Source organism: Temnothorax americanus, unplaced genomic scaffold (genome assembly GCF_048541705.1).
Source record: "Temnothorax americanus isolate GAGA-0224 unplaced genomic scaffold, ASM4854170v1 Scaffold32, whole genome shotgun sequence".
In the NCBI taxonomy this organism is placed as follows: domain Eukaryota; kingdom Metazoa; phylum Arthropoda; class Insecta; order Hymenoptera; family Formicidae; genus Temnothorax; species Temnothorax americanus.
Genome location: NW_027509464.1, coordinates 1,695,561 through 1,710,030, shown reverse-complemented (window position 1 = coordinate 1,710,030; position 14,470 = coordinate 1,695,561). Strand labels below are relative to the sequence as shown.

General features: G+C 41.3%; 2 protein-coding genes across 5 annotated transcripts in view; one reads left to right on the top strand and one right to left on the bottom strand.

Annotated features, from left to right (window-relative positions):
- Positions 1–13,200, top strand: part of Carpa (Carbonic anhydrase-related protein A) — a 131,342-nt gene extending 118,142 nt beyond the window's left edge. Inside the window, exons 7-10 of one of the 3 annotated variants that reach the window (XM_077413187.1) lie at positions 10,655–10,809; positions 11,063–11,188; positions 11,633–11,681; positions 11,767–13,200. In XM_077413187.1, the coding sequence (XP_077269313.1) occupies positions 10,655–10,809; positions 11,063–11,188; positions 11,633–11,681; positions 11,767–11,831 (395 nt within the window). In that variant the 3' untranslated portion in view covers positions 11,832–13,200. The remainder of the gene's footprint in view (positions 1–10,654; positions 10,810–11,062; positions 11,189–11,632; positions 11,682–11,766) is intronic. The other 2 variants (XM_077413188.1, XM_077413189.1) reach the window with 2 other exon arrangements.
- The window catches only part of LOC143901149 (uncharacterized), a 97,370-nt gene that overhangs the window by 13,254 nt on the left and 69,646 nt on the right, over positions 1–14,470 (bottom strand). The window lies entirely within an intron of this gene.

The following is a 14,470-nucleotide window of genomic DNA, read 5'->3' as shown; positions in this document are numbered from 1 at the left end:
CTACAGCGGGATCTAAGTATTCCATTGTCGTGTACGTGCCGAGACAGGCACGTTGCATACACCGAGGCCCACAATAGTTCGCCTATGCCATCGTGAAATTTATTTAACTCAAGCTTTTCATCAGCTAAACATGTTTTTGCACATAGAACGCTCGCGTGCAGGCGTCCGCGCGCTCGCCAATGAACGAAACCGCGTGGAACGACGTTTTTTAAATAAGGGACTTTTTTATTTAACGCGACGATATCGTTGATCACTGTCGGCGAGCTATCACGATTGTGGGAAAGACATTCCTAAGAGTTTTATCGAATTAGATGAAGCGACAAAATGAAATTTCCTCACGACGCACGTAATGCATATTAAGCAACGCTTGTATAAATATGCAAAATACTCTTAACACAGCTCGGATGTAAGTTAAGCGTTTAATAACGCTTCTATGACAATGCAATCGCGAGAAAGTAAAGACTTTTCGTTTATCCACGCACTGCGAAATTGATTTCATCGGCATCATTAATAATAACGTCAGTAATGTCCCTGCCGAATCGATTTCGGGGAATAATGTGTTTTTAAACCTTGATCAATAATGCGTGTGACGTAATTAACGATGATTACGACCAGCGCAGATGGATTGGAAAAGCACGACAAAAAGCGTCAACGCGTCATCGAATATTTCCGCGACGTATTCGGAACATATCTGTTTATTCGCACATGATTTTTGTAAGCCCCAGTAAATTATGTATCAGAATTACTAATTTTTATTATAACTACATTCTTCAAATTGTTGCATCAAATCTGCGTTGAACAAATTGTTCGACAGGGTATATGTCCATTACTTCCAATTTTATAAAGCAATAATTTCCACTCGATAAATGAATTTTCGAGTATTCACACATATTCGTCACGCCTGTGATATATTTTAATATGTCGTGCCTGGAATATTTGGCAAGAATAAACGTAAATCGTTTTAAAATTTTGATGAAGCAATAAAGGAAAAGATAATTTTAAACTAATAGAATTTATTTCTCACGCGCGAATATGTATAACATTTAAAAACAGTTTTTTTCTTGCAAAAATGGCATGCATTAATGGCTGGCGTTCCAATATTCATTGCAAGTACTGAAAATCTATAGTTTACGTAACGTACACTATAGATTTTCAGTAGTGACGGTGAATATCGGAACGTAGATTTAATCTTTTAGACGTGCACAGGAATTTCTTCGTAGCTCCGCAAGACATCTATTTGCGCGATGTCAAATAGGGAGCTAATAAACACGCGCAATTAGCATCAAAATGTATAATGTTTTCAATGTTCGTCTTACGGAATATCCTGCTTACGGTATTTTCATCTTCTTACTTCGTAATTATCATTCAGTCAGTTTTTGCGTATGAAATCGTACCGCGGCCTGTGAATTAAAACGCACTGATTTACGCGGTTCTATATACGCGTGTAAGAGATGTTTCGACGTTGCCGGCGTATAGTAACCCGTACAGAAGTAAGCGAGCGGGACGGAGTCCCTAGTACCGGAGGAATATTCGCAGCCTCCCTGTTACGCACACATCCCCGGCCATTTACTCCGCGCACAACCCCCGTCCCGTTACAGCCCCGTCGAGCCGCACACCGCTCGGCGAAATGCCTACGTATCTACGAAATGTAGATAATAGATGAAATATTTGCGCGGTATGCGTGGTATTAAACCGACACCCCTGAAATTGTATTTTATAGCTACCCCTGCCACCGACGGGGCCCACTCGCGCAACCCCTTCAGAGTTCTGATTCTCTCTCTCTCTCTCTCTTCCCTCCGCCCTCTCTCGCCCCTGCTTGCCCTCGGTGCATCCAGGTTGCATGCCGCTCTCTCTTTCGCTCTCTCCCTATCTCTTTTTCCTCTCGCGCGCAGCTGCACAATCGTATACACAATGTCGCAATACGGCAGGGTAGCAAAACCGCCCCCTCCCCCTTCTATCTTCCCCGACCATTTTCCGCCCTCGCTACCGACCCTCCAGACGTGGCGTTTCGCCATATAACGAAACGTCAGAAACCAGTTTGCGGATCCGGCCGTCGGGAGGCGCGAGGTATCTCTCACCCGATGCGTTTCTATCTTTCAGCGGGGGTTGCATCCCCTTTCGGTGCATGCAGCGTCTCGCGCTTCGCCGCGGCCGCCCTGTTGCCCAGCGTTTCTTCTTTTTTTTTTCTTTTCCTTCTTTCGCTTCGTCCCTATATGCGCGATCTCCCTAGTCGATAGAAATATTTTTCGTAGCTACGAGGATTGAAGGTGGTGAATTTATCACGGTGACAGACCATCCTCTCTCACTTTACGCCGAGGGCCGAGAGAGCAATCTTTCTTTTTCGGGGTTTTTTCTCGCTCGCGGCGAGGGCAACCGCGAATACCGTGCTCTGCTGACGCGATGATATTCGAAGATACCAGAAAAAAAAGGATGATGTTTAAATATTATTTGAAGCAATCGTAAATCACTTTCTCGTGAAAAAATAAGCTGTGATATGTTAAAACTTAAAACCGCACTGCGCGTTAACGCCGTATATTTTCAGGGTAGTGATTGACGGCCATAAATACATCGCAATGTTTTAATTGACAAGCCGCGTATTAAATATGACGTGTATTTGATAGCGGCATACGTTACAAAATAATACTACAGATACGGAAAATGTTACGTGTACATTGGCCGGCGCGGCGGGTTCGAATGTAACGATAGTACGTGTAGCGTGGTTTTATACAGATGTTATTATTTATTGATACGTTGCTGTGTATCTCTGTAAAGCTCTCAAAACATATCGGGGCTGCTACACATACGTCGAATATACTATGATGCTTACTTTACCTTCAAATCGATTCGAAGGGAACGTAGTTATGAATAAATATGCAGATACATATTTAAATTCAGGTTACAGGTTCTGCATGCGCAAATAATGACAAATGCAATAAGTGTCTAATAAAAAAAAGACTATATTTGTGAGAGGAAAACTCTTTTTTATTGTAACAAAAAGAAACAAATGGGAAAAGAGCAAAATTTTATTAATTTCATAATCTAAGTAGAATTTTCGTTTTTGAATTAATCGAAGTTGCACGTATGATATTTTCGCAATTTTATACATCGGCTATATATTGTTTGACATCAGCTTAAAATTATTTTTCACTTTAATTTTGCACGTACAAAATTATAGATAAAACAATTTAACGAAAAGGACGTTAATATTCCAAACAATTAAAAAGACTTTAACATTCCAAGGAAATGATCTTAAAGATCAGCTAGATTTGAAGATATTTATATAATGTTTAATTTAGTAATGAGTTTGTAACTCAATTGTCACGTAAGTCAAATACCACGTTTCTTTATTTATTTTGAATTATTTCGACATTTGGTATATATACTAGTCCTTATATTAAATCTCCTCGCCAACTTGGCGCGCTAATTGAGGGTAAACAGCAAAATGATCGTTTGGTCGTCTCCCCCTCGCCGCGCGATCGGTCTGGATGATATAAGACAGAATAAACTGCTCGAGAGCTTGGCCGGCACCAAGCCGTGAATTATTCACTCGGTAAACAAGAATCTCGTTTCGAGAAATCGAGCGGCGACCTTAATGTACGAAATCGACGCAAAATCAACGAATGTCTCGTCTGTCAAACAATACACACACACACACACACACACACTCACACATGTATTGTACACAAACGTGTATATACACGGCACGCTGTGTGCCGATGGGTCGATATTCGTTACGTGCGTCGAAGATGTTCTTATATTGCGATTATCGCCACTGTCATCATCATTATTCCGCCGCTGTGTGCCGGCGCCATTAGGCACGGTCAATTTTCCTAAGAGCACCTCACGTTATTCCCGACAATACTCGACTTCCACGCAACGAGCTAGCCGGGCCGCGTGTCGTGCGTGTGACCCTCCACGGAAATATCTGCGACCGGCCGACCGGGCCGGTTCGATAATAGATAATGGTGCGTCGGCACGGATTTGCGTCGGCCATGAATTATTAAACGAGAACGTGTTGTATAGCTTTTCGTGCCAAAAATCGCTGTTTTTTTGTTTTCACGAGGGAAGATTCCGCTGTTATACGGAGCGCCCGGTAAATTATGGTACGACTGGCGAGGAATGGATTTTTCCTGGAGAAAAATAAGAGATCTAAAACAAGCTGTTTTTTTCAACCCGTTACGTTGTTGGCGAGAAAAACGATTATATTGATATGAGCGAACTGCGTATCCGTTTGATTACGTTTCATTATATACGAGAGTTATTTTGATGAAACGGAGCTTTTTCCAGTGATCAGCTTCAACCGACTCCTCTTACAGCAGAAATTTGATTTATCAAAAATTTATGAGGAATGTTAAAAAAGTGGATTCCTGAAAAAATTGCCACGAACGAAGTTTTCGTCAAACTTCCCTGAAAAAAAAAATCCACTTCGATTTCGTCGAAACGAGAATGCGGGAAAACGCGATAATTCCAAGAGATCCGATAGATCTCCGCCCTCCTTATAGCGGTCCTCCACAATGCATAATACAAAATACAACTGCATTTTGCCTCGTTTAATCTCGCTTGTGTGCGCGAGAACGTATATCAATATAGCAGTAGCTCATCCCGCAGTCTCTCGAAAGCGGCGAAGCGATCTCCGTAGCCGGCGGTCTTTTCTCAGGCTCCCTCTTCTCTCTTTCCCGGGGAAGGAGTTAATGCATTTCATTAATCACCAGGAGGACCCTTTCCCACCCTTTTCCGCCCATCATGGTCCCTCTCCAGCCTCGCCTCGTTGCCGCAGACGGTACGAAGCGGTTGATATTTTCCCGTTCTTCGGCGCCGACGTTATTATTACTTGTCATCTAGCCGGATTTCTTTCTTCTCTCCCACCCCCCTCAAGCTCCATTTATCCTCCATCCGGTGCTCGTACGCCGACCTCGTTTGCCAGGGAGGAAATAGTCCAGTCACTATGTACAAAAAAACGGATTATAAAAGACATAATTCTGACCCAGGATTTTTCTTTTGGGGGGTGTTGGGGGGCTCAAGAAAAGCTTAATCTCAAGTTTTCGACCTCTGTTTCCCGCTTGCTTTTTTTACGGGAGTAAAAAATGTGAAAAAATGGTTTTTCCGCGATAACTCGGTTTCTAATAAAGTTACAAGGTCGAATCGGAGCTCATTTTAAAGCTTTTTTTACGCTCTACAAATTATGTCGTATGACATTTTTACGTATGATCGATTGTTTTCGAGACATCGAACGAGAAAGGGAAATAAAAAAGTATGAGAGAGATATATTTAGTTTTTTCTTTTTACTCATTATTGTCGTCCGAACTTGCAAAAATGCTTCAAATAAAACTTGTAGAGCGTAAAAAAACCTACAATTTTTATTTGTTATTTATTTTATTTCGTTGAAAATTACGCCTTGTAGAACGCCTCAAAGTGGAGAGTCGTCGTCATCGCGTTAGCGGCGCGTTGGTTACGTCGATACGCGGCACCGAACGCTTTCGCTAAGATTTCCGACTTCATTGACGCAAATAAGTAACATAATAGGTGTTTTTTATAGGATTTTCCCCGCTCTACTAGTTACGTTCAGTGATATTTTGACGTACGATCGATAGTTTTCGAGATATCGAAAGAGAAAAGGAAAAATTGAGCATTTTTGTTCGTTTTTTTTCTATTTTATCGTTTTTCGCACACGAATCTGTATAAACGCTTCAAATAAAACTTGCACAGCAATAAAATTCGTAAAATGTTTTTATTTATTACTTTAATTTCGTTGAAAATTCCATATCGCACTACGCCTCAAAGTTGCAAATAAATCTTGCAAAGCCTGAAATTATTGTAGCTATTTTGAAACCGTCAAGTTTTCTTAATTACACTTACCGTTTCATTGAAGAATACATGAAAGCGTGCAGTTTTATATCTAAGTGACAATATTTGTGAAGTAAGTTTATAAGAAAGAAATACTTTATCGCTGACGCGATGGCGACGACTCTCCACTTTGAGGCGCTCTACAAGGCGTAATTTTCAACGAAATGAAATGAATAACAAATAAAAATTGTAGGTTTTTTACGCTCTACAAGTTTCATTTGAAGCATTTTTGCAATTTTGGACGACAATAATGAGTAAAAAGAAAAAACTAAATATCTCTCATACTTTTTTATTTCCCTTTCTCGTTCCATGTCTCGAAAACAATCGATTATACGTAAAAATGTCATACGACATAATTTGTAGAGCGTAAAAAAAACTTTAAAATGAGCTCCGATTCGACCTTGTAACTTTATTAGAAACCGAATTATCGCGGAAAAACCATTTTTCACATTTTTTATTCCCGTAAAAAAAGCAAGCGGGAAACAAAGGTCGAAAACTTGAGATTAAGCTTTTTTTGATCCCCCCAACACCCCCCAAAAGAAAAATCCTGGGTCAGAATTATGTCTTTTTTAAATGTACATAGTGACTGGACTAAAATGAAATCAGGACGCGACGATGAATAAAAATAAAACACGCACGCACGGGCGTAAGACGCGGCCGATACATGTCGACGTGAAGAGATAGCACCAAATGGCGAAGGGGGGGGGGGGGAGTGGTGCCAGGGGTGGTCGACGACGGGCGTCCGCCCCAAGAAGAACTTGACGGCTTCTACTTTTTGCGCTCGGAGTTCCTGAATGTCGGCGTTCTAAGAATATCTCCGCGCGAAAAGAGGAAACGCCGACGAGGGAGCCGAAGGGGCGGCGAGGGGGCGCACGGGGGTGGAGGATCGTTCTCTGTGCGAGGCAAAACGGCAGAGCTCCCTTGTGCCGGATCTGCCATTTGCGAGAACGCGTTCGCCCATCTTTAATGTCACGGACTCAATACGAGAAATAGACGGCCGTGTATAGAGCGACATTTTGATGAAGCGCTCTCGCTCTCCCCCGTCGCGGTTACCACCACGCTGGGTTTTCGCCGCCATATAGAGATGAAATCGTCGTTGCGTTACGTTACTACTTCAAACAGGCTCGTTAGGACGGTTAGATGCACTTAAAGTGTTTCCGTTGGGCTACGAAGCGACTTGCTCTATATACACATCTACTCTCTCAAATTCGTCCGCCATTCCGCTCCGCGGCTGAAACTTGAACCCCTTTGATCCTTCCGTTCGCATGCATTCGATTCTTTACCGCTATTTATATTCTGATGACAAAACATCCGATAAATATGTCTACTGTGTTACATTTTTATAACGCGTTGTAAATTACCGGGCAATTATTTCCACAATCGAATATAATGGAATGACGTATTCCTTCTTCACGTCTAGATGCATGAATTAATGAGGCAAAAAACGCGGCGACGTTTGATATAGCGCACATAACACGTATATCCATGCGGTTTGTGTAAATTTAGCTGCATCCAGTGCAAGATAAGTAAAGGGTAGATTGTGTCCGTTTGTGAGCGGAGGTTCGCGACGACGACGGGGCGTCACGGATCCGATGCGAGAAATAGACGCAATATACACGAAGGACGTTGCAGCGGAGTGTTTAGATGTTAGCTACGTAGGACCGTGCTATCGTGGATTATATGTATCCCTTTATTTGTAGATATATAAACTGGCGCGGGCGTATGCACAGACGGTTCTCAGGCCGGATTTTCATCTCGTCCACAAACGAGATTCGGGTAATCTTATGTACATCCGAAATATATACACGGTGATACCACGTATCACCGTACGAGTACGTGTTACCTCGTTTTCTTTCTTTTTTCAAGGGACGCTAAAGAGCCCTTAATTGAACGGCTGTACGCAAGATTAATTTTCGCCGGTCGATATAAGAGACGTCGGTCGGGCAGGGAGAGAAAGAGAGAGAGAGAGAGACGGACACGCGCTCGAATCGAAGGTTCGGTGAAACCGCGCGGTAACATACGTACCTCCCAGGGTCCCGATAAATACGATCCCCGGCGTGAGCGCGCGCACTGTTCCGAGCGAAAGATTTATTTTCACCGCACATTCTGAAATGATGACCTTTTACGCTGGATTTCGCCCCGCGCGCGCGTTACGTAGGAAAGATACAAATCACTTCTGGACGTTTGGCGGTTCACGAACGGCGCGCATCCTACCGTATATATACACTCGAAACCCATCGCTCGCTCTCTTTCAGGAGCAAATTCTGTCGACACATATCTCGGACGGTTGATGGTCTCCGAAATTCATTTTCGCGCGGCGCTCCATCCGGCCAAATCGGGTATATAGTCGCGACTAAATGTGTGAATTAAATCATAATTACGTAAATATTCTCGCTACGTTAATCTCATTTACTTCAGTTTTTCTTACGTTATTTTTACAGCTCGGTATCCGAAAATTATTATTAAAAGACTTTTCATACTCATTATTAAATTATTATTAAAAGACCTTTTATAACTCATTCGCAACTCTTTCAATTTTATATTTCTTTACTTCAGTAACATTAAAATAGCTTTATTTTACTTCAAATTTGTAAGTATTTACAGTTAGTAAAAGTAAAAATGACGACGATTGTTTGAGTGTAATAATTGAATTGGGAATGGTAGCTTTCACGATGAAACGCGCAAGACCACTGTTGTCGATGGAAATTTATACTGGATAGTGCATAATGCATCACGTATACGCACCATTCTGCATGAGACGCAGATATTCGCAGTGACGGCTTACAAGCGAGTTGCACATTGTTTGTTCTTGTAATTCTACTGTTTACCGGGTTGTATGATACACTTATGACCGACGACGTTTCAAATTATAATTCCCTAAATGTTGAGAATCAACGCGGACGTTATTACTGCGAGAGCATTATTGTTTAAGTGCACTGCTATTATTTCGACGGCGAAGTTGACATTCGACAATAATTATTGTAACATGTCTGAAATGAGGGAAGAAAATCTATGAAACCGTTAGTAGTAATACGAGTTTAGGATCAGCCGCTTCTACACTTTCTATAAAAAGAAAGTTGTACACTGTTAAATTCGTGTCAAATTATACTCAATTTCAGCCATTTTTAATTATTTCTATAAGTCGCCATTGCTTCTATTTAATAAGTCGTTAATTTTACTAAACCAATGAAGTTAAAATAAAAATGTTTTGTGTCAAAATAATAAATTTGAAGATAACAAAATTTATTGGTTTAAATTTTATTCTTTAATATTTAACAGTGTATTTTTTCGTGACTGTTCTCGATTCAAGTCATATAATTATGGGATACTCAGTGTATTAGTTTTTTTTTCGCGTACGTGCACAGGCGCACAGGGTAGCGCACAAACCGGCCCGGAACAGTTATTTGCAACTGTATTTTGCAACCTATTTTGCGTTTAGGGCCGGTTTTATATGCACAACTCTGTACTTAACTTAACCCGGAACGGTTGGCTAGTCGATATTGGGGTGATTTTTACACCCCAATATCGAAAAAATGAAGCTCCACGTCATAGTAATTTTAATGCGCTTCTTTCGTTTTTCAATATTTTTTATTTCTATTTTTTTTCCAGAAAAAATGTTCAATAACTCTGTATACATATCCTCAAATACTAATAAATTATGGAAAAATAAAAAATGTGCAATATGTAATTAATAATAATTACTTTTAATTGGGATATAAAAATAACTTCAGGTGATCATTTATGCAAAAAAAAATCAGGTGCACCCGTTCTCGGGTTAAATGTGTAAACGCGATTACATGGCCGCGTCTTGTGCACGATTTATGTATGTTTGCGCAACGTCAATCATCGCCGGCTCGTTTCCCCTTTTTTCAGACTTGTCGTTTTCCCAGTTTGCTCTTGCCAGAGTGTCAAACGTTCAAAGGCGAATTCGCAAAAATGATCGCAAGTAATTTCGCTCGTTTCGTCCACTCGCATTCGCGTGCGCATCGCGCAAATGGTTCGTCGCTGAATATCGCGATACCGATTTTTGCCGTCGAGAAGCCTTAGAGCGAAAGATTTGAGAGTTTTACGCTTTACTATCCCCCATAATCCACATACGCCTGTTATCGGTAAAAGTACGAGGTTCGCTGCACGCCGGGATAATCGGTGAATTTATAGGGACTCTGCGCCGTATGCAGCTGCGAGAATGATTTTCGTTCGTTGAGTCTCGCGGCTGGTGTTCAGGAATCGAATATCATGGAGCAGAAAATGAGCGTAAAAAAACGGGACAATCCGCGAATTCATCGAATGACGGTTGAATTCGGCTTCTGTATATAATAGCTGATAAATCAAGCATCTCAAAATATCTTGATTATCAGACGTAACGTCTCACGATCTATATAATTCGTGTGTATAATTTATTCTTATATCGTTTAGCATCTTGCACAACGTACAAATATAATGTGCATTGACACTGCTTCTGAATTTCTTACTTCTCAATTTCCATTTTCTAATCTCGGAACGCACGCATTTCTGTTTCATGACCTCTTATATCTAGGGATCTAATTAAACTTTTAAGGCATCTAATTGTCGAAAATCCCCCGAGCATTAAAAGTATTACTGACTGATCTCTCGACTGATCGCTCGATTTAGCCAGCTAGTATTATATCGTTAAAATCGGTGGAAATCCCAGCGAGTGAAATTCGCTGGTAATCGTATTTGGTTATACCCATATTGCAAAATAATTGAGATGCGTCGCGAGAGGCGAGATAATTAAATCCTATTTCGAGAGTGGCTCTGACGCAAATCTCATTAATAATTTGTATTTCAGGGGACACCGCACCCGTGCGCTACCTGTCCCTGAGAAGCCTTCTACCGGAGACCCCCGGTTACATGACTTACGAGGGCAGTACAACGCACCCCGGTTGTTGGGAAACGGCGGTCTGGCTGATCCTCAACAAACCAATTTACATCACGGCGCGAGAGGTAAGCAGTCAGTCGATCTCACCAGTTCAGCGATTTATTCGCCGCCGAAGTTCTCCCGGCATATTTTTTTTTCTTCGCCTCTTTCTCCTAAGTTCCAGTTCTGATTCGCGGGAGTTTGCGTGTCTCGCAATAATAATCGAATCATCGAAAGTATATAGCGGCCGAGACGGTAGGACGGCCCGAAAATAGTTTTGTCAATACTGTTGGATCAGTCAACGGATCTTTTTATAGAGCGCATTGTTTCTGTTATTAGCTGTACGCCCTAAGGAAATTAATGCAGGGCCCAGTCAGCACACCGAAAGCGCCTCTCGGTAACAATTCCAGACCGCTGCAGGGTCTTCATTATAGAACCGTGCGAACGAATATTGATTTTGCCAAGGTAATATAACGCTGCGATTATATCATTCGATACTTCGTGCGAAGAAGTGTGTCAATCGGGATAATTGACATATTGCGGTGAATCTAATATCGTATAAGATTAGCATCATATCCGTTAAAGGACTTTTAAAGGAAAAAACAAATATAGATTCTTTTTTTAAAATTATTTTATTAAAAATAAATTATAAATTATTTTAGCACAAGCATAGAACTCTAATGAGCTTTATAAGTTTTAATTTAAATAGAAGCTATTTTTTCACATTTTTTAGCATTAAAAAAAACAGATCACTTGTAATATTCAATTCGACTTTTTTCCACTATCTATAATCTATTATTTATCGGTGGAAGATATCCTTGCTGTAAATATCTTGATTGATCATAAAAGAATCAATCTCGTCAGTATTTCTCGCGCAGCTTAAATGCACTTTCTGTGTTATTCTGGCAGCGAGGAAACGCCAAGTGTCCGTCGATGGCGCAGGACATGCATTATAGAGGTAACACACGATGTTAGCCAGGCTCGAGAAGCCTTAAACTTCGTGCCTCACCGCGAAGGGATCGTCTCGATGAGAATTTGAAAAGATGACTTTTTCCTTCCAGCCAACACGTGGCGGGACGACGGTTCCCTATCGCACAACGTAGTCTGAGGCCACCCCGCGGCAGGACCACGAGAGGGGACTTTTCTCTAAGGGAGTGGAACGAAGCGAGCTCATGTGGGGAGGATACTGATGGAAAGAGCTAATTTCTAACGGAAGAACGAAGAAATTGTGCCGTGGCTGTGTGAAAAAGAGACAGAACAGTGGATTTTGAATACGGTTGTAAGTCGATGCGAAATGAATACCGTAATAACTCTCAAAATGGACGAACAATTATAATGTAACCAATATGTCATGCAGAAGTTATATGTACATTATTATCTGCAAATTATACATTACGTATAATTTGTAGATAAGTTTGCAACAACATGAATCGAATTTTGTTTTATTCTCCGGAGTAGCGAGGACAAAGTTGCGCGTGTGTTGCTACAGCACTAACGTAATTCTCGTAACACGAGTGATCAAAGAAGCTTTAAGTGTCTTGTTGCGATACAGAATTTCATTTAATGATGTTTTGTAAGTTTTTCGCATTGAAGACTATAAGAGTTATCAAGGATGGGCGCAATTTAAAATAATACATGTTACTATAAATTACGATATGTGTATATATACATACACGTATATACACGTATGTACATATAATTTTGTAAAATGGACAATAGCACTTTCAGATGATTCCTATAGCGAGAAGATAGGCGTTGTCTCTTAAGGTAAGAAAACTTTTTTAAACTGCCCATCGTTGATAAAATCATATATGATCAATATGTTTTCATATGAAAGATCGCGAAAATAAAATGTATATGTTTGAATGAATGATGAGCCTGTGAATCGGTCGAGTTAATTTGACAGGTTTTTGTCAATTACTTCATAGCCAATGGCGATACGACGTGAACGATGTAAAGCGAAAACTATTACGAAACGGGAGGGGGGTGGGAAAATGGTGGAAATGAAGCGGAAGCGCGGGAAGAGAAGCGAGACGATCGTGATGGATCTCGGTAGAAGATACAGAAGAAGAAATAGCCGGTATCTCGTTGGAGGAAGAGGAGGAGGAGAAGAGGCGGAGAGCAATTTCGTAATAGCTCTGGGATAGAGAGGAGTAGGATAATAAAGAAGGAATGGTACGGAAGAGGAAGAGATTAGGATGAAGTCATGTGGTAGATCAATCGCGCGGAAGAGAACGCTGGCTCTCCGTTAGCTTAGCCGATGGACGAATAATCCGGCGCTTTTGTATATAAAAACACAGAAAATGTACACGAACAGACATTACCTAAAATAGACGTTAAGCAACGGAAGACGAAACTCTTAGGGAGGAAAAAAAAGCTTGTGTATAGAGAATAAAGTTGTATCATATGAAAAAGTGAACGTTTAACAATTGTGATTAATAACCAAACGGTAATAATAAAGGCGACGTTATATTGTACAGCAACAGCGATCGCTGTGTCTCTCTCTCTTCTCTTTTTCTCTCATCATGTTTACATCGATTCTAATCTCTTCTTTTTATTTTTGTACAGGTTCCTTACACATCCCCTCCTGCCATTCTACATTGATTGGATATATTCAGCGATAATCTCGTCGAATAATTTACACGATATCATACATCAATGTTACGAGGAGAAATATCGGAGGCGTAAATTAATAAATTCCTATAACCCGCTAATCTCCGAACCAGAGTCGCTTAGGAGAAAGTTCGAGTCAGCACGCCCCTCAAAGTTAGTCATTACAAATTTCTTCGTCGACGCGCGTCAAGGGTAAGGTAAAGTTCCAACGGCGCTCAACGAAAGTTTCGCGCTCTCGAGCATCGGGACCACGCTCGATCCAAAAATTCAAGCATGCTGACAAATTATCTGGGACAAAACTAGGTTGAACACTGGCCCGAAGTTCATGCCTCGGCCTGTGAGACCACGTTTCATCCTTAATTAATTATCTACGGCAGTAATGGCGCGGGCAACTTTCGCAGATCGCTTCTCCCTCTCTCTGTCTCGCCCTCACGAGACACGAAGGTAAGTGGATCCTATTTTATCAATTTGCGGAATAATTTATATGCGAGAGAAACTGATTGCCCGTCAAGGCGCAATATTCTTCACCGTTAACGTCACGCTTCGCGTCCGTATACCGTATATGGCGTTATTGCAATTTAATCACGTATCGTAGACGAGAAGGACTCGTGCGCGGCCGCGTGCAACACACGGTTTAATGAAATCACGTGTAGTACGTAATTTGATTCAATGCACGGTCAATAATTTACTACGTGATCTTTGAGGGCGAGTGCGTACAATTACGTTAAATAGTTGTCTACGCGGAAATTCAGTATTCGCCCAGTAATTCGTCACGAGTGACACAAGTTCTTAAATTGAATTTGAAATAAAATCACGGGAAATGGTGTGTCACACACCGAATAATAAGTATACGTAGCGCTGTATGAAGTTTCTGAGCTGTCTGATTTGCATTCGGATTAGCAGTATATATTTCGGGAATTTCCGCGCTTGAATTATCGTACGGTCGCTGCCTCATTCGCGAGGTCAAACATTCTCGTGGCAATACCGTCGAGCGCACTCGCGTGTGTCAGCCTAAACGAATGCAACGAATTTCAGGGGACGGTGGATTCGCCGAGAATGTGCTGAGTAGTTGGATCGCGTGCAAGGGGGTAAAAGGATGCTGAGAGATATGCTTACCGAGCTCAGAGCTTCTTT